Source organism: Rissa tridactyla, chromosome 2 (assembly GCF_028500815.1).
Source record: "Rissa tridactyla isolate bRisTri1 chromosome 2, bRisTri1.patW.cur.20221130, whole genome shotgun sequence".
NCBI classification, from domain to species: Eukaryota; Metazoa; Chordata; class Aves; order Charadriiformes; family Laridae; genus Rissa; species Rissa tridactyla.
Window position 1 is genome coordinate 147,193,976 of NC_071467.1, and position 19,793 is coordinate 147,213,768.

At 40.0% G+C, this 19,793-nt stretch overlaps 1 protein-coding gene across 2 annotated transcripts in view; it reads right to left on the reverse strand.

The window, feature by feature from the left end:
- NEBL (nebulette) overlaps positions 1-19,793 on the reverse strand; it is a 276,747-nt gene that overhangs the window by 144,427 nt on the left and 112,527 nt on the right. For both annotated transcript variants that reach the window (XM_054191075.1, XM_054191074.1), the window contains exon 4: positions 2,935-3,042. In XM_054191075.1, coding sequence (XP_054047050.1) covers positions 2,935-3,042 — 108 coding nt within the window. The remainder of the gene's footprint in view (positions 1-2,934; positions 3,043-19,793) is intronic.

A 19,793-nucleotide genomic window follows, 5' to 3' on the forward strand; every position in this document is an offset into this window, starting at 1 on the left:
AATGCGAGACACTGGGGTAAATGTCATTCTTTTCTAAGAAACTCCATTCTGGTCCTGATAGGTCCATCGGGCCACAAAATAAACTGCACGAGTCTGGCCTAAGTCTTCAGAGGCAGGATTGCTGGTGGCAAAATAGCAACCAAAATCCAACTCCTTCCATCAACCCACTCTCCTCCCACTCCCCCCAATGTTTTTTTTCCTCACAAGGGTTATATTGACAGCATAAGAGATTCTTTAAAAAGTCAGAGCGCTGTTCTAATATTAATGTATGCTGCAAAACTTCAAACCAGGACAAAATGACAATATTTTACAAAGACTTCTGCTAAATAACATCTGCTATAAGTACGTTTGTTGCTTACCTTCATCAAGAATAGCTACACACTTAATTGTGCTCACTTACCCCTTCCATGAAGTTGTTACAGTTTTGTTTCAAACAGGCTCTTTGAGAGGTTTCTAATACTTCAAGGTGAAATCAAAACAAAACTGAAAATTAAATATATATATTAGTATTCTTCCATTTCGCTATATATTACAAGTAAAATTATTTTAGAATTATTGAAGTTCTTACCTTTCAATGTCTTGAAACCTTAATTAGATCCTTAGTCCATGATGTATACTGTTTATCTGATAAATACAGAGACTACTCTATGTGGAATGCATTTCTATAATACAGGAGTTTTCTAATTAGATTCAAATTGTGGCCTATGCAGAATTATTTTCCTAAGATATAATGCTATAAATCAAATTATTATTTTAGTGTAAGTGTAAATGAAATCCAAATTTTTTTATCATGCACATTTTAAAATTCCATTTTACCCTTCAATAATAATTATTTCTAATAGAGTCCATGACTTGGACTCTCTGTCAGCTACATAAATCAGGAAAAGAAAACAACTCTGCATTGTTAGGGCTGAATGGAACAACTCTGCATTGTTAAGACTGGATGGAACAAATCTATATTGTTGAGACTGGGTGGTTAGGAATGAAGAGACAGGAGTGGTACATCCAACTACCAAGAAAAAAAAAATGGAAAAAAAATAGAAAAGAAAACCACTTTTCACATTTAAAAATATATTTCAGGGTTTGAAAAGTCAGGTAGATACCTTTGGTTCAGGAGCCAGATGGTATCATAAATTGTGCAACAAGGTCTTCTGCTAGAAGAGAAACCCCCTTGCCCCATTCAAAAATAGAGATGGGAAGAAAACTTCCCATTTCACAAAACTACTTGTTTGTTTTTATTTCCCCCCTTTCCCACAACAGAAAACCTAATATGCTTTGAACAAGAGAGAGAGAAAGAGTATGCAAGTGAACTGTGTCATACTACTCTATATTCTGATGTTGAGGGTACTGGGCTTGGGAGATCTAATTAAATTTCTCGGCATGCCACTGCCCAAAACTGAGTACCGTAGGCCTGCTGTAGGGTACTCCTCTCGACTTCTCCTAACAGAGCAGGCCCATGCAAAGGATTAAGTATTCATCAGAGCATTGCTCGTTTCATCTCCTTGATGCGTTCCAGAACTACCCCACACAAAAGAATCACTCTTGCTCGAGGAAGCTATGTAGGTCATGAGAGGACCTAATTTAAGTTCCTGGTCTGAATAAAAAATACAGCTGATTAAAACCAGGGACTCACTGAAGTTTCCCAGATCCCAAATGGAGGCCTTAATAGCCATGCTTTTTGCCACTCTGAAGAATACATCTTTCTCTCTCACAAATCAGGCATTTCAGTTAGCCCCAGCATTAACGTAAGATATGAGCTTTTGTTCTCATCTTATCTACCCACACGAGCAATTGCACGGTTCTTAAATTAACTGTCCTCCTCATTGGCCAAGGGTCCAGGAAATGAACCCAAATTTTTCACCTCAAAGACCAGCCCTAGACATCAAAATCTTAACTAGTGAATGCTTCAGCAAGAATGGTACGTCTCCATTGCTGTGGTAAACTAGTATTTTTCAGTGACTCTTTTTTCAATAACATCCCAACCTGAAAAAAGCTTTTTCTTTCAAGTAAATGAAGTTCACCATTTTCTTCTGATCGTACTTACACTGGGGGCCTCCGATGCTGTGCTGTTATTTTATTACTACAAGGAATGATTAAAAAAAAAAAAAAATCACAAAATAATCTATGAAGACAAGTTCTCACAGCAGAAGGACAATCAGGAGGGAAGTGAGGTCAAGCTAATGGTGTTGATTCTGTATCATTTCTAGCTCCCTCTAGTTCTTCTCTATTTCACACATATCATAACTTGCATAACATACATATCGTAACTTTTACATATCACCCAATACTCCATCATGCAGTGAGTTAAGCAGGCTACAAGGGAATAAAATATAAATAAATAACTTCCCTAGTGAAAACATAAGTCAGGAAAAGTCCCATTTTTAAAAATCCCACTCCTGAAAGAGTTCTCCATTCAAACTCTAAGCTAATGAAACACATGGGTTTGTTATTTGCCATTCCTTTCTCGTCTTGCAGAACATTGTCTCACATATATTTTCCTTTAAAAGACGGTATCAAAATTTTGTCTGCTTCTAGAAAACTCCATCTTGCCAGTTATGCTAATTTTGACAGCCCCTGCTAAAAAAAAAGACAAAACTTTATAGCTTATAAGATTTTTATAGTTTACATGTAAATAAAAAGTTACAAAAGTAATCTTACTTGCTGGCATATCTATTAAAAAAGCAAAAAGTGTTAAATCATTTTAGAATAAAAAGTACTTTAAGCACACTTGCTGAAAGCTGGAGAGGTGAACACACATTGCCAATGTGCTGTACAAGTCCGTGGTACACACACTTCAAAGTCTGACATACACAAATCGGTCACCAAAACCAGATTCTTCACTCTCACAGACTTCATCAGAAACACCAACAAACACGCCTTTTCTTAGACACACTATTTCTCCATCTACAACCACTTTAGGTGGCAGTCACATACATTACTGATTTGTTCCTGAGTCCTTTTCAGTCTTTGTAACTCGGGCGTATCGGTCACAATACTGAACCCTCTTCCTTTGCTTTCTTCAAAGTCTCTTTTGTATTTTACCTACAGAATAGAAAATACAGAAGAACAGGGTTGTTTTCATTTTCCACAACTTGCCTCTAGCAATGTAGCAATTCTTTTTTTACCGTAAATAAAGCATTTGTGAAAGGTTTTCAACCCTTAAAGGGGAAGCCTTCCTTCATCCACAAACACAGATAGGCAGCAACTGGGCAAAATTCCCCAGGACCCCAGTAACTGCCTCCTCTGGGGATGCTGTGGACTCACTTCCACATGTACTGCCACTGTGGAGAGAAGATCACTCACTCTCCATGGTCATTTCATTCTCATAGTGGTAACCACAGAACTACGGACACCAGCACACCATCAAGCACTTATTTTCACACAAAAAAATAGCTATATCTGGAGTCTTCAAATACACATCTTCACATTCCAGCTTCACTTCATGATGAGTCTACCATTCTCCTCCCCAGTTGAAACATAAATTACAGGTAAAAAAAGTGCTGCATGAAAAGAGTATTTAGAAGATTGCAAAGTCAAACATTCATAAGTTAGGGAATGGCTGCCTATACAAGCTTAATTTGTCCCTCTTGCACATATGCATTAGGATATTGTCTTTAATCAGGTCCTCATATATTACCCTTTGACAGGCCCCCTGCTTTATTCTATACACAGCAGAGATGGTTCCATATGTGGTTGTATCCTTTTTCGGACCAGACTATTCAAATCCTACCATCAAGGTAGGGATATTATTTTCCTCAGGAGGGGTTTTTATAGCTCTCATCACAGTCATTAATCAATTTTCACAGTGCACCCTGGAAAGTAGGAATGGTATTATTCGTACTTCTAGGGCAACCTGCAAACTGAGGTGAAAAAAAGCTTAATTTCCAAAAATGTAGAGGGGTCTCAGGCTGTTCACTGTCAGATTCCTAACACTTGAATATGTTCAAATTATGGACTTCGGTTACTTATGCAAATACTCAGTACTTCTGCAAACCAGTCATTGGGAATCTCAATTTCAACATAAAGAAACAAGATGAAATCTGCAAAAATCTTAAGTCACTGCTGAACAAGAGACAGAACTCTGTGGCAAAGACAGAGGTGGGACCCATGTCTCCACGGATGGATTCAGCTACCTTACCCATAACAACTTCCTTTTACTTCCTACGTCCCCTGCTTTATTCACTACACACATCCAGATTTTGCAACACATGGGAGAGCAGTAGTACAAAAAGCAGTATTCTCCTTCACACAACTGATATCCAGAAAACATCCAGCTTATGTACCAAACTTTTAGTTCAAGGCTGGCTTAGGCTTATTTCATCAGCAAGCACTTGATGTTATCATGGTGATACACAAGAAAAAAACCACCCTAGATCACAAAAGGAAACTTTCACAAGGCTATAGAATACAGTTTGTCCTGCCCATCCTAATCCTCAATATGCATGTTCATGCCCTTTGCATTTTCTTTAAATGAAGCTTTAGTGTGTATATAGTTATCATTGTATACAGGTCATGCGCATAGGTCCATCTTACAAATCCTTGAGACACTGTAGTATTAAATGACCACAGCAACAATCATTTTTCCTGTGTTCCACCTGTAGAGCTGGCTGAAATTCACACACAAATGACTAGATTTCACACAAGTATATTCTTTTCATGCCACCCTCACACTAAGGAAACAGTGCTTCCTCTCAGGCTTTTGAGGAAAGCATGGACTGGTGGCCCATGCCCTTCTATTCATCTCCCCCGGGTTCAAGCCTTTTCTTTCCATTTGACCACCGTTATCAGGAATAACTCCATCTCCCTCTGAGCTTCTAAACTAGTCTACTCCACTTCTCCATGGCTTTTTGCTAAGTCACTTTACCCAAAGCACTTCAAATACCTTTCTCAAATATGCTTTTTCCGTTGCCTATTACCTGCCTTTACTTCTACCAAATGGCTCTACATCTTCCCATTGACTCACAGAGGCTTCCTTGATCATACTGGCTGGGCATAATATTCTGGGACCGTCTGGTGCTAAGAAAGAGGTCTTACGAGTATATGTGAACATATGTGAACATACAAAACTTCACCAAATTTGGACAGACTTCCACGGCCAAGGACACATGCCTAACACAAAAGCCTTTCTTCCATCTCAGAAAGCTTCAACTCCTCAGCCCTAAATACTAAGACAACAGAGCTGTTCAAAAAAAAAAAAAAAAAAGTGTCAAGAATTTCAACTAAGAGAATAAAAGTTTGTCCTACTCTCAGCCTTGGAAACAGCTGAGTATTTTGCATAAAAATTCCAAATTTGGCCTGAGGCAGACAGCTGACATGGAAACGTTCGGCCTTACTGCTTAAAGTTTACTAGAATTATGAGCAAGTGAACACATCTTATAATGGGAAATGGGCTCAGCCCTGCCTATAAGAAATATTACCTATTGTTAGAATGAGCATTTCCTGTTATTAGTTCCAAATGTACCAGCCATTAACTTCAAATGACCTTTATTCATCTTACAAAAGAACAGAAGAAGAAGAGAGGGAGGAAACTAGATAGTTTTAACTTCACATTATTTTAATCCTTCAGTCAGATAAAAGGGGCTCCTACTCTCTATAAATAAATCACTTCAGAGGAGTAAGGTTAACTATATCCTTTAGAGTAACTACTCTGAAATTATAAATAAATAAATTATATAAAATATTAGCAGACTTAATATATGCATTATTGGATTTTGCTATCTAACTTCAAAACGTAGCTTTAAGTTATAAAAATCACAAATAAATGTAATGTTTCATGAAGGCCACAGCTCAGTGAAATGTGTCCCACTAAAACCACTAGTTATTATAAGTGCAAAAGAACAAAACCCCGTAGTTTCCAGGAAATGTCAAATAATAAAGATACCATCAGTCATTCAGAATTTGGATCCAAAAAAATCCTATTCACTATCAAGAATGCATCTGAATGAAGATGGGAGAAAACAACTGCTGACTGCCCTCCAATTTTAAATAATTTTAAAAGTCAAGCTTTTCTTACCCAGAAAAATTTTTCTTACTCCAAAATCAGGGACTAAAATGTAATTTAATGGCTTTAAACCAATTTACAACAGAAGAGAATATTCTGTATAGGAGCTGTGAATATCACTACACTGAATGACTTAACTGCATACCGGCTGTGGCTGGGATGGAGTTAACTTTCCTCATAGCAGCCGAGAGCGCGCTATGCTTTGTATTTATAGTTACAACAGTGTCTTGGGCCATTGTTAAGCAGTGCTTGCACAGCATCAAGGATATCTTGCCAACCCCACCCAAAGGCCAGTAGACTCGGGGTGGGTGAGAGGATACAGCCAGGACAGCTGAGCCAAACTGACCAAAGGGATATTCCATATCATAAAACACCACACTCGGCAACAAAAGCTGAGGAGGCATTTGTCTTCTGAAGCAACCACTAAATGTACTGAGGCCCTACTTCCCAGTAAGTGGCTGGACATCGCCTGCTGATGGGAAGCAGAGAATAACTCTTCTTTTTTTTTGGCTTTGCTTCCGTGCATGGCCTTTGCTTTTTTTCCATTAAACTTGACCTACGAGGTTTTTTTTCGTCATATTTTCTCCCTCTGTCCTGCTGAGGAGAGGGAGTGGCTTGGTGGGCACCTGGCAGCCAGCCAAGGTCAACCCACGCCAAACTGGAACCCTTGAAATTTAGTTTTGAAATGGAAACTTCTGTAACCCCTAATGACTGAATCATAAATGAGGCAATTTCCTACAAAGATGCTTTTTAGCAACTCATCACCAAAATCCCAGCCAGTGGTTCATAATGCCTCCCTCTTGGCTCCAAAATTCAGTGCAGTCTCACAAATGCAGAGCACCCTCAGCACTGAGTGCCCTGAAAAATTGATCCTTTGAGAAACAACGTGTGGCATAAACATTAGAAATAAAACAGTAATAAATCACCATAAATGAAAAAGTTTTAAGTGAAAATACTTCTCGAGAAGTAATTCTGCACAGACCCACAGTGAAAGGATTAAGTGATCCAACAGATATTTAACAAATCAAACTTCTCAGATTCATGACATCAGCAAGATATCTTTGAGAGGCTCAAAGACAGGATTGTGTAAGACCATTCACCATTCACTAGGTAAGCATGAAGCAGCCAAGGAGAGAGCGTCCATCTTACTCCGTATATATAATCTTATGCTGGAGAAAATGCTTCTCGTTTTTTTTGCAGGTATACTTGGTACTTGGCAGCAAAGCCACCTATTAGCAAAACATGATTAATTTTTCCTAAGAAAAATACGCTGAAAATATAAATGGAGTCTAAAAGACTGATTATTCTCTTGGTTTTTTGGCACCTACCCTTAGTCCAGACTCATTTGCAGTAACAGAAGCATGTATCAGTTGAATAAACATTGGAATCCAAAAAACACCAAACAAAAAGAAATCAGAGCAAGAATTCAACATGGTGGATCCTCATGCCATTATCATCACTGGAGAGCTGTGAATAATGCCACCCTCAGAAACACTCTTCTTTCCATCTCTACCGCAAAAAGTTACTCAGCCACTAAAAAGTGAATATTAAATCCCCAAAAGCTAAGGCAATATCAAAGCTGGTTTCATGTACAGTCCCTTCTCCACTTCCCTGTACAGACCAGGTAAATATGCCAACAATCTGCTTCCAAAATATACCCTTTCCTTACTCTCAGACACTGCACGGCCCCACAGACTGTGGCATCATCATGCAGCAAGGAAGGAGTAAGCAGGGTAGAACGAGAGGACAGGACCCCTCACACCATGTTTGCCCCGAGAGGGATGTTCACAGACCTACAGTCTTTTACCACACCCTGAATATTTATGAATTTGTTTCAGTATGTTGTTTCTGAGGTTTGCCCAGGGCCATCTGCTCCTTCTGTGCCCGGCACACACAACTCTTTCCCAAAGGTCACCATCTGCTAATACACTGGTTTTCACAGACTGGCAAGAAATCATCTCCCACAGTACAGGTCCTTCAGGTGCATCTTGGCAAAGATGCTTTTGTTTGGATCTGCTTCTTCCATAGAGTCTGTTGATTTTGCCTTGATTTATCTTGCTTCTTACAAACTTAATGGCAAGACGGAGAAAAAATTTACTCTGTAAATTTTTTTATGAACATGACTAAAAAAATGTTTACAGGCAAATCAAACATAAAGAACAATTCCAAACTAAACACAATAAGACTTCCTCTTAGTTGACTAATCCCTCTTATGAAGGATTCCTACGTTATCCTACCTGACAAAGCTAAGTTTCAGTCTTCACGGCACAGCCTGTCTTCTAACACTGCCCATAGCTTTAAACCCCATTCGTCTCCTGCTCATACTAGAGGTACGTTTAAGTGCCATCTAAGACCCAACAACAGTTGGTACCCAGTCTGCCCCAGCATTGCTTCTCCCGATGGCAGTAAGACATAGTCCTCTCACTGTCACTCAATTAAGTTACTGTCCACAGTAAATCCGAAGAGTCATCTGGAACACAGGAGTTGGGAACGGTCCCCAGGGCAGACTAAACTGTCCTCATGGTTTTTATATGAACCAGAAGCTATAGGTTGGGCATTCATTAGGGAAGTCAAGGAGCTATGAACTCCTAAAAGGTCACTGATGAATGAGTGTTGATGGAACAAGGGACTACAAGTTTAAAGATTTCACCCCCTTAGTTTTACTGTTCTCAGTCAGCTAAAGGAATCTGCATTAAAAGCAAAAAAAAAAAAAAACCTGTAGGGAGCAAAATAAAACAAAACAAAAATTCCCCAACACTGCATTTTGTAATTTTTTCAAAACAGTCTTTAGAATGCACACAGTCATATTTTAGAAATTTTTCCTTTTAATACAGTAAAAAAGCCATTTTCACAACTCATGGCTCTGAAGCATTTGTGATAGTTGAAACTTCTGAGAGTAGAAAGCTTCTCATTTAAAGATGTTTCAAATCTGAAAAGGCCAGCACTCCAACACTACAAAAAACATTTGCAAACATACTGGGTTAAAATGTTCAAGTGCCATAACTAACACTAAATATACTGTCTTTCTACACACACCATTCAAACATTGGGCAAGTCTGTCTGTGCTACCCTGTAGAGTATGTCTGAGCAAGTCCCCAACCATCTGCAAATCTCTGCACTGCAGTTCCCTGAGGACCTTCACAGTTTTGCCAGGAAACTACTTCTAACAAACAAAAATCTTGGAATCCACGTCAGAAGAGTTAAAATGTTGGATGGGTGCAAATCAAAATGCATAAATAGTAACTCTGGAGATAATGTCTCTATAATGTGGTCTCTTTATACTGAGGATGGTGAGAGTGATTCACAGAAAAATCACAGGCAAAAGCGTTCCAGACCCCGGGACGTGCAGGGACAGGAAATTGGAGGCAGTGAGAGATCAACAGCTTCAGAATAAGAAAAAGATGGAGTCCTCCGTTTGGATGTAACACAACAGCATGTGAACAGTAGCTGGGATCCAAGTGAAATTACGAATAGAGGGCAATCCAACAGGCTTACGTCCAAACAAGTCACCGAGGCTCCACTCCATCAGAAGTTACTGCCACTGAAACTACCTAGGTGCTTCTGCTCAATAAATTAGTTTTATACCACTAAATATGCTGCTCAAGTGCCTTGCACCTTGTTTTGCTATTGGGCAAAGCAGAGGTCAGTCATACCCTTTTCTATCAAAATATAGCACTAATGTTCTCCAAAGTCCACACAGACAGAGAAGGCTACATAAAGAACTAGCCAGTGGCAGATCAAGTTGGTTTGCCCCCACTTCCACCAGCAATTATCATCCATTTAATTTGAATGGATGAAAGAAACTTTACATCAACATTTTAGAAGCAGTAAACAAATTCCGTGCAGAACTGCAGCCAAAGAGAAATGAAGTTGCAACCTCATCTCATTTCAGAGAAATAAGTCAGATCTTCTGTCTACTACCTATCACTTGGTATATTCTGTATCTCCAAGGAACAGAAGTCTGAGGACATGAAGGATTTCTTACTCTGCCACAATAGAAATAGATTTGCCTTTACCATATCTCATCTCCAGGCAGAAAATTAAAGACTGATATATATAGATCTAATCTAAATGCAACCTGATAAATTACCACAAATTTTAATAATATCCTCAAAAATGAAACTAGTTAACAGCAAACTCCTCCAAAGAGAAGGATAATTATCAGACATAAAGGGAGTACAGGGCGGGGGGAATGAAAAAGAAAAAAAAAGTAAAACAAAAACCAACATTTAAATGCCTCATGCATAGATTTGCTAAATCCTGGAATATGGTTTTAACTCCAGGTTCCGAACTAAACATACAGTCACTGTCTTGCTGTTCTCTCCATCAGAAAGGAGAATGCTCAGGCATCCACCAGGAAAATGATGAACTCCTGAGCTGTGTACTCTGAAGGAAGTACGCAGTAAATCACAAGCACGTGTGAGCTTGCTCTGCCTACTCTCCGAGGTGGACAGAAAATGCGTAACTGCTGGCTGAGCAAGACTGAGCTAGTAAGAGTCCTGCTGAGAGGCAGGATATGTTAGCCTGGGCTCAGTGCCACGCAAAGCACGGCCGTGCAGCCTTTAGCTGGCTCATGGTACTAGCAGAGCTCAGAGGCATCTGCCCACTGTGTACCAGGAAGTTATAACCCAAAAATGCACATTCACAGAAAAGACAGGCAGCCACAATAACAGTTCTGGGGAGAAATAAAAACACAAAAAAAAACTTCTCCTCCCCCCCCCCCCCCCCCCCCAGAAAAAAACCACCACCAAAACACCACCTAACAAATCGTTCATACAACACAAGGACCATATTGGTCCAAAGAGAGCAGAAAATTTCAAAGAGCCAAGCCAAAAACTAAACTGAAAAATATAGCATGGGATGTAAAGAAGATCGACCCCAGAAGGGATGTAAAGAAGACTGAACTTAGAAAACTGTAATACAGACCAAGGGTGCAAGTTGTAGTCATATAATGCAAAAGGTAACCAAAACAAACACTAACAGGCAGCAGAAGCCAGCAAATGACACGCGGGGGGGGGGAAAAAGTCTGTAAAACTTCCATGAACAACGGCCAACAAATCAGGGAACATTAGCTGCTCTAGCAGAAGAAAGAGCCTGAAATTAGTCCAACTGAGAGCAACCAGAACACAGCCCAGAACAAAGTGCACAGGAAAGAGATCTGGGGAAAAAAAAAAAAAAAAAAAAAAAATCTAGATTTGAGCAACGCAGACGTGCAGGCATGCAGGCATTACAGAAAATGATGAGATGTGGTGGCAATTATAGCTTCTGGCCTCTGCTAACAGCTTAGCAAACTCAGGGTGTCTCATGTCTGTCACTCAGATGCCACATAGCTGCCATGTTATATACCACTAACATAGTAAACTATCCTCATGTCTCCTTATCCTACAGCTTCTCTTATCTACTTCCTTGATAAGGACATGCCATCTCCCATTCTATGGAGTTAATGGATCATTTGCCTTTATGTGCCCTTATGGAAGCTCCTTACAACTGTTTATTCTGTCATTTATTGGTTATTTCTTGGAAACTTATCTAGCAAGTGGAACCCTGCAGTGCAGCCCTGACTGCAAAATCCATACCTGCCGTAGACACTCTGTGCCCCCTTTGCCATATTAGTTATAAGATGTCTCGTGCAGTCCGTTCCTCTATCTCTTTTTAGGGTTTTATCTTCATTACTGAGTGGGTGAAAGATAACTTGGAGGGCAGAAAAATTTTAAGGATTTCAGAATCTGCTTACAGCTAAATGGACAAAATAGGCAGTCCCTCTCCCGTGCCCTTCAGTATGTAAGCATCCTCCTGTAGATGCAAATCTAATATTTACATCGTCAGCCTCTCAAGTATCATGATAACAACAAGCAGAGTGAAACTGTTAGAAACAGGAAAGTCATACAATTCCAAAATTACAGCCGCATGAACTGAGATCAGAAGATGCCAAAGGCCACCAGTAAAATCAGTTTTGTAACCTGGTTCTGACTGTCTTTTCTTCATCCACTCTGACGCTTGAATGATCTGAGTATACAGTTTCCAATACCTCCAAATTCTGTGCCTCGACACCTAGAAAATGCTTACAGAGGTAATCTAGCTCATTCGCAAAGAGAATACAGGCTCATCGCCCCTGACTCCCTGGCTCAAGCCCACACTTCCCCATGCTCACCAGGAATTGGACCACAGTCCTGCTGCAACTCACAGGGAGAGAGACATAAGTTGTCCTAGACTATGGAAGCTACAACACACAAGGGACATGTATCAAAAAACCTTAGCCACATGCTCAAGGCAAAGCACTACAGTGAGAATATGATAACTTGGAAGTAGTTCCACAGTGTTGATGGTAACAGGCAAATTAGCCCATTCCATTTGTCAGTTATCTAAGAAAAATGGGCAATAAAAATACATCCAGTCCCCTCATCCCACCCCCATCAAAAACATTTGCTGCTCGGACTCTCTGCTTTAATATCTTTAAACTTAGATCAGATAATTAAATCATCCTTCAAGGCTGGCCTTCAATTTTAGGATCTTCTTTGGGATCCTCAGCTAAAGCTTGTTACAGTTAACAGGAAAATTCCAAGTTCAGTTTATCTTTTAATACAGCCGTTACCACAGAGAACTCCTCAAATGGTGATAAGTGGCCAGGAACAGTGGGCTCATTGGACAAAAAGCAGATGTCTCTAACACAGACACCTACACACAACCTCATCAACCAACTTGCTTTCACAGTGAGTGGAGAGAAACGGGCATTTTCAGAGAACAACTCAGCTCATCCTGAAGAAGATATTTAAAACATCATAAAAATACCTTAAAATGTAAAAATACATCTTTAAAACACCTAAAATATCTTTAGGTATCTTAAAAAGACATCTAAAGCCAGGTGAAATTAACTCTACAGACAACTCATGTTGTCTATACGTCTCCTGTCACGCTGTATTTTTGTGAGGTGCTTCAAAATAAATTCATGACCAGTTCCCTAATCTTCAGAATTCCAGAGCTGCACATGGATGCCAGCACTGAGCTTGGTGTGGGATCAGTTTTCAGACACAGAAACTATCAACTGCATACAGCAGTGTTTTTTTAAATTGAGAGCTGAATCACCAGATTTTTTTTTTCAAACTGTGCCTGTAGAGCAATATGTAAATCCAAACTAAAAGAGTGGTTATTTATGATGTGCAAAGGAACGAGAAGGGCAAGGTACCCTTTAAATATATCCATTATTCATTCCTACTGAATACACATGACTTCTGCTTCAAACAGCGAGGGATATGTTGTGAGAGATGCCCTTCTAATAAAAACAAGGCAGGAATGTTAGTACCAGAAGGTTCCCTGCAGGCTAAAAAGTGACAGTTGGCTGGGCAAGGATCAGAGCAAAAAGTGGGGTGTAGCAGCAGGGCCTGCTTACGCACAGAAAAAAGCAGAAAGAAAAAGAAGGGTCCACAAATTAGAGAAATTATTCCAGAAATTAACTGAAAACTTTAAAAAAAAAAAAAAAAACCCAAACACGACCACTGTTTCAGAAAAGGAAGAACCAGGCCTCCTGAAGGAGCAGATAGGGGCCTTACGGCATGTTGCATTTCTTATCAGAGATGTTAGCTAATAACAATGAGTAGGAGGGGAGAGAGGGAGGGACAAGAAAGATGAGAACGGTTACAAATCACCCCAGCTGTAAAAACTGCTGCCTTTGTTAAATGGCAGTTAGTGGAGAGAAGGTGGGAATTTAAAGAAGGATCTTTTTGTTATTTAAATGCTTTTTCAAAACTTCCTTAGAAATGTATAATAAAACTAACTATTTTTTAGTTCCAAGCACTGAAGGCCACAGGCTTGGGTTTTTGGTTATTGTTTTTTTTTTCCTTTAGTGACCAGAGAAAACTAGGAAAGAGGTCATTGACTCTTATAAAAGACAGGAATGACATTCCTAAATCTGTATATATCCCACCTTTCGATTGCTTTTAGGTTTTGAAAAAATCTACAGATGAGGTTTTTCATTACTGTAAAGCCTTCTACTTGTGAAACAAACTAGACTGATGAAAATAACTTTGTCATAACTTTCAATCCTGGTTTGGTTGTTTTTTCTTTTGCACCTCTAATAATCAGGAACTTACCCCTCCCAAGACAACCTAATCTTTTTATTTTAGGGGAGGGAGAGTAGTGGCAGGGATAGTCTTACAGTAACGATACAAACTGTGTCTGCCATTCGTATGCAAGGAAACAGGAGGACTGGCACATAATGTTAAAAATACTCTGAAAGATGCTGATTTTCTTAGATATGAAATCGTTTGCATATTTTTTAGAGATTTGTTTATCTGGAAGGGAGAAGGCTCAGCCTCCTTTCAGCCAGCATGCCATCCCCTTTTCAATACGTCAGGAAACATCATATCCTACAGGTAAGATGCAACAGGGATTTTGGTCTGCGCTGTTGAATTCACCTCTGCAGGGAGGTATATTCCACAGAAGGTACAGCTTCCACGAGTAACACAGCCAGCCTGCACAAATCAAGTAGGCTGAAAAAAAGATCCATTTAAATGCACTGAAACGTTCATTAATTGCAGAGAATTTTATCCAAAGCCCCCAGGACCCTCATGCACTGGCGTAAGAGAACAAGGCACGACTTCTCGCAATTGCACAACGTGCTTTCCAACATGCTTATTTGAATGACAGAGATTAGATATGAACTTCCTAGATTACAAACAATGATTGTCCTTTTCCTTCATAATTTTTAATATTTTCAGCTGCAGGGCAATGCAGTCACTCACAGCAGTAAGTCTGATTGTCGGGTCTACTGTCAACTTCAAGGCACATTTACATATTTTGAAAAATGGTAAGTATTGCAAAATTAGTTTTAATATAATACAGAGAAGTCTGAAGGCAAATACAGTCTCTTCACAATGGAAAAGCCCCAAAAAGCAACATCCTTGTCACTCCAGGCAACTGCCTCTGTAAAGCACATTTGAATCATTATGACTTGTTGCTTAAACAGACCAAATAGGAGTAATTCTGGGCGGGCGCTTTGTGGGCAGTATTTCCACCAAGACATTGTTTTTATGTTATGTTCCTATCACAAAGTTTAAACGCACATTGTTAGTCCTACCTGCTGGAAAGATATGATGGAGTATTTTCCATTTTCCAAAGGATGGGAAGTTTTGAAGGCAGGCCATTCTGATGTCTTTTTGCCAAAAGACCTCCTGCTGCTCAACTGGTTTGTGCGGGCTGTAATGGGACTGTGTCCGACATATACTGTAACCAGCAGGAACATGGACCTCTAGAAACCCAGCTTCAACTAGAGTCAGTGTTTGAAGGGGACCGTTCTGCAGCCGACTGGGGAAACCATGTTAGCAGTGAGGCAATCGTTGGTAGAGCTATAGCGAAGCTCAAATCCTGCCAAATGAAGGATGATTGCTGCTTCTGACACTTTCAGAATATGCTGGAAACAGGTACATAATGTAAGAGGATGGTGAGCAAAGGAATAAAGGCAACGTATGCCCAGCACAAGACAGAGGGCTCTGAGAAGAAAGTTCAATGTTGCCACAACCACTGTCAGACCGCAGCACAGGAAAGGAATCGTAAGAAATGTGTAGGTACAGATGTATTGTACACACAGCATTCCAGACAGCTATCTGTTGCACCGCTGAATACCAAGCTTATTATTTCTTATATTTCCTCATCTGTTTACACCCTTCTCCTGGCTCTTACAAATGGAGTATAAGCTCTTTTTAGGCAGATACTGGGGGTTTTGTGTTCAATTCGTGCAGCTCCTAGCACAGCGTGCTAGGACTAGAGCCACTAGCTACTGCAGTAAGCTGGGCGTTTGCTGAGAGCCGACATAGTGGCAGCTGTTCTCTCTGCCAGAATTCAACCAGGGTGTTCAGACAGACACCTACACTCACTGACCCACAGCACCCAGGGGTTCACGTCAGTATCGTTCAAGGTATTTGGGGTCTATAAACCAGCAGGGTCCAGAAAATCAGCTACAAAGGCAGAGGAAGGAAGGAGAGGAGGCAGAGAAGGACTGGCAGCGGCTAAGTGAGGAGTTACACTCCATTCCCTGACCCAGACCCATGTCAATATGGTGTGTTAACGCTGCTTGTCTCAAAGATGTATCAATACTGACACAGGCACTGCCTATACCAGACTTCTGAAATGTGTGAGAAGCACACATTCGAACAGCTCGTCTGTCACCGTGCACATGGTGCAGCTCATATCAGCATACGGCACTGGCACGGGGAGCAGAGCGTAGATGCAGTTTGTACCAGAGAAAAAATATTTTTGGTTAGCTTAGTCTAACTCCTGCCACTCGGAGCAAACTGTGCATGGTGTGTGCACTATTGTATCCTCAGTCTACAATCATGTCAGTCCCAACTCACACTGTCACACCTCTGACAACAGCTTTAGTTCAGAGTTGGCCCTCAAATCAACAAGGCATCAGATGGCAAGCCACAGGCTACTGTGTCCAAAACACCCTGTTCTTCAAGGCATTTTTTTTTCTTGTTTGCTACGCACTAGTAACAGCCCAAGGGGTGGTGAGAAGCTCCTGGAGGACCCCTGGCAGCTCCACCCTGTCAGATTCTGCTTGTAATAAGAGCTCCTCGTCCCACCCCGGCAGCGCTGGTGGCTGCAGAGATGGTGGACCAAAGCAGTGGTCAGGGTCAGGACTTCACCTGCAGCCTCAGAGGCAGCTCGGTGGAGCAAGGTCTGCCACCCGTGTGCCTGAGAGCCGGCAGCGCAGAGCTGGGATGGGAGAGGGGAGGGGGAAAGCACAAAGAGAGTGAGATGGAGTTACCTGAGGGAGAGAAGAAGAGAGAAGGGAACTGCAAGGATAAACTTAAGAGGGTTTGGGATATTTGCCTGGCTGCACGCACACATTCTTGGGATCCTCAAAAAATCCTGGAGCCGTCTCAGTGATTTTCTAAAGAAAAATGGAGGGGGAAAATATATTTGGCATTGCTAGAATACCAGGTGGCCTCACTGTTTGGCAACCATCTGGTCTCAGTTTTCTCTTTGTTAATAGCACCAGCATCAAATTAGACAGAAATAGGAAATGTTAACTATTAAAATATACACAATTAGACAAATAAAAGCTACCATAAAGCAAAGGGAACCCAGCAAATGGACGGCGGTGTTAAATGTATGGCAACTCATTAAAAAAAAAAAAAATTAAAGTCAAGGCCATACTGAATTATAACTAAATAGCAGTTAATTTAATGCTTGTAGTATTACACATGAATTATGATATTTTTGCTAATGGTTTATCATTGTCCTCCCCTACATCTCCACACGCCGTATAGTCAAAGAGCTGCAGAAACAGCCAGAAATGTTCAGATTACAAAGAAGGCAACTCAAGACAGAAAAGAAAAATATAGAGGATGGAGGGAAAAAGCAGGGGGGGATAGACTTGTAGGTGAGTACAAAGAACCAAACCAAAGACCCACATTTATTGATCTGTCATTTAAAATTAAATTAAAAAGAAACCATATTTGAATTTCATATGGAGATATTTTTTTTTTCAAAGATAGTTCTCTGAAGTCTCATTGCTTCAAGATGGTTATTACCGTCCCAAAGTAAGATCAGATATTACTTCAAAATATGAAGCGTATGCAAGGCTAATTTTTTAGATGGGGGAGAGCAGAGACAATGTGCAGGTTCATTTGCTTCCATGAAAAAACCTCGTTTGCACATCTGCAGCAGGCAATTACATGACACGTTGCTTGTGCACATTACTAATCTACACCCACAAGATACCTAATTACAATTTTGCATGCAGAGTTTAAAGATTTTGGCACAAAGTGTTTGCTTTTTTATTTTAGATATGAAATAAACCACCAAGTAGAAATAGAAAAATAACAACTATAGCAAACAAATCTAACTTGAAAATTGAAGCAGAGAAGCAGTTCAGCAACCAGAGACCCTTATGGCCTCTGTCACTTGACTTCATGGTCTTATTCCAGCTGTCAGAGAAAACAATAGATGAAAACATGGCGAGAAGATTGAATATTCTAAAAAAATGCAACTGTGTCCCATAAATGCCAAAATGTATAATGTAATCATTGCCATAAAAGAATAGCATCCATTTATCATGGTATATGTGTGGAAACTTGTCATCACAATCATATTGTGCACTAAGAAGATTAAATACGACTCTGCTGTGAGATAATTCTTGACTGGTAACTTGATTATTTTAATATTTTTTTTAATTTCTTTTGATTAACAACAACTTTTCACTAGCACTGTACTGGGCAAACTTGCTCAGCCCGTTTCCACCTGCCAGCTAAATTTCTGACAAATACTTTATCCTCTGAAATCATTAATTACTGGTAAATACCAACTGAGGCTGTTATTAGTTCAAGCTAATAAGAGGAGTCCTGCTGAATAGAAATCAAGGGACACACCAGGCACAGAGTGAGAAAGAAACTGCGATGAACATCAGTAATCCTGAAAATACAGCAGCGCTGCCACAGGGCGGCATCCCCGTGGCATCCAAGGGGAATCCAGTTCAAACCTGGTATCAAGGGCTCTGCACCCGCATCTTTTACCACATGCACACTACATAGTTAATTGGAGCACCACAGCCTCAATACCCTATCTACACTATTGATACCATGACAAAAATAACTATACTGTGGAAACAACCAGTTAACAGGAGACCAATGGCCCTGTCTCTTCTCAGACACCCATCACTTTGCTAAGTGAGTCAAGAATTACAATTTAAAGCACAGAAAATACATAACTAAGTGATCATGTAGAGAGGTCTTCAGAGAAAGAACAGAAAATGACCTGAGAAAAAATTCTTGGTATAATCCTACACTTCAATCTATTAAGTTTCATTTCCATTACTCTTTAATAGTCAATACAAAAGATTTTCCAGTTTGATGGGGGAAAGTTGACATATATCTGTGCTGCCATGACTGTTCGCAAATACTTGAGGACTTAGAATTAAAGACCATATCTAAATTGTATTTTGGCAAGGATTTAGAGAGAGTCATTTTGGTAACAGGGAAATAATCAATATATATCAAAGGTGGATTATTTTGCTAAAGCTCCCTATCATGCACATTCACCTCCTAGAATTTCTTGCTTCTGCTCTCTTTTGATGTGATAACTATTAAAAGACTATGTGTAAAAAAATTCAAGTATTTGCATAGTGTTTTCAAACTGGGGGCACGTCATTCTCTCGAGCTATTCAAGCTTGTCATTATTGTGACGGCTGAGAGTAGTACGTAAAGGAATCAGGCTGGTTGAGTTGCAGGAACAAAAATGTTTGAGTTACTGCAAACATATTTGTTACCAAGATGCAGAGTGTTACTACTGTGTTTTTGCTTAGGAAAGCCATCCTAGACTAGCTGAAATCGTTGCTTTTTTTAGGTGTCAGTGGGTATTTATATCACAGTTCATCCCAATCATCTACAACAGTCTCTGTCTCTTTAAGAGCAAAATGTATGAATTTAATTTTTCGTAGATTTATCTATAAATCAACACAAAGCTTGCCATTTTGACTAGGAAGTAAGGAAATCAGTTCTGCAAAAACGGTAACCGTTCATAATTTCTGTTATTAAGTATAATATACAGTACTGACTGTCCACATAAACCACTGCGGATGTCATAAACCAGGCTGAGTAACCAGCCTGGTAGCACAACAGTTTCTGTAGCATTTCCCACATTTAAACCTTGAATTTAGAAACAAACAGATTCAAGAAAACTGTACCAGCTGGTGGAAGGAAAACACAAACAGATCATGTTCTGTTTTTACTTGAAATGGGTAGGTGGTGATCAAGCATCTTGTACTTTCGAGTTCTCAGAGTCCTTGCTTACTAAT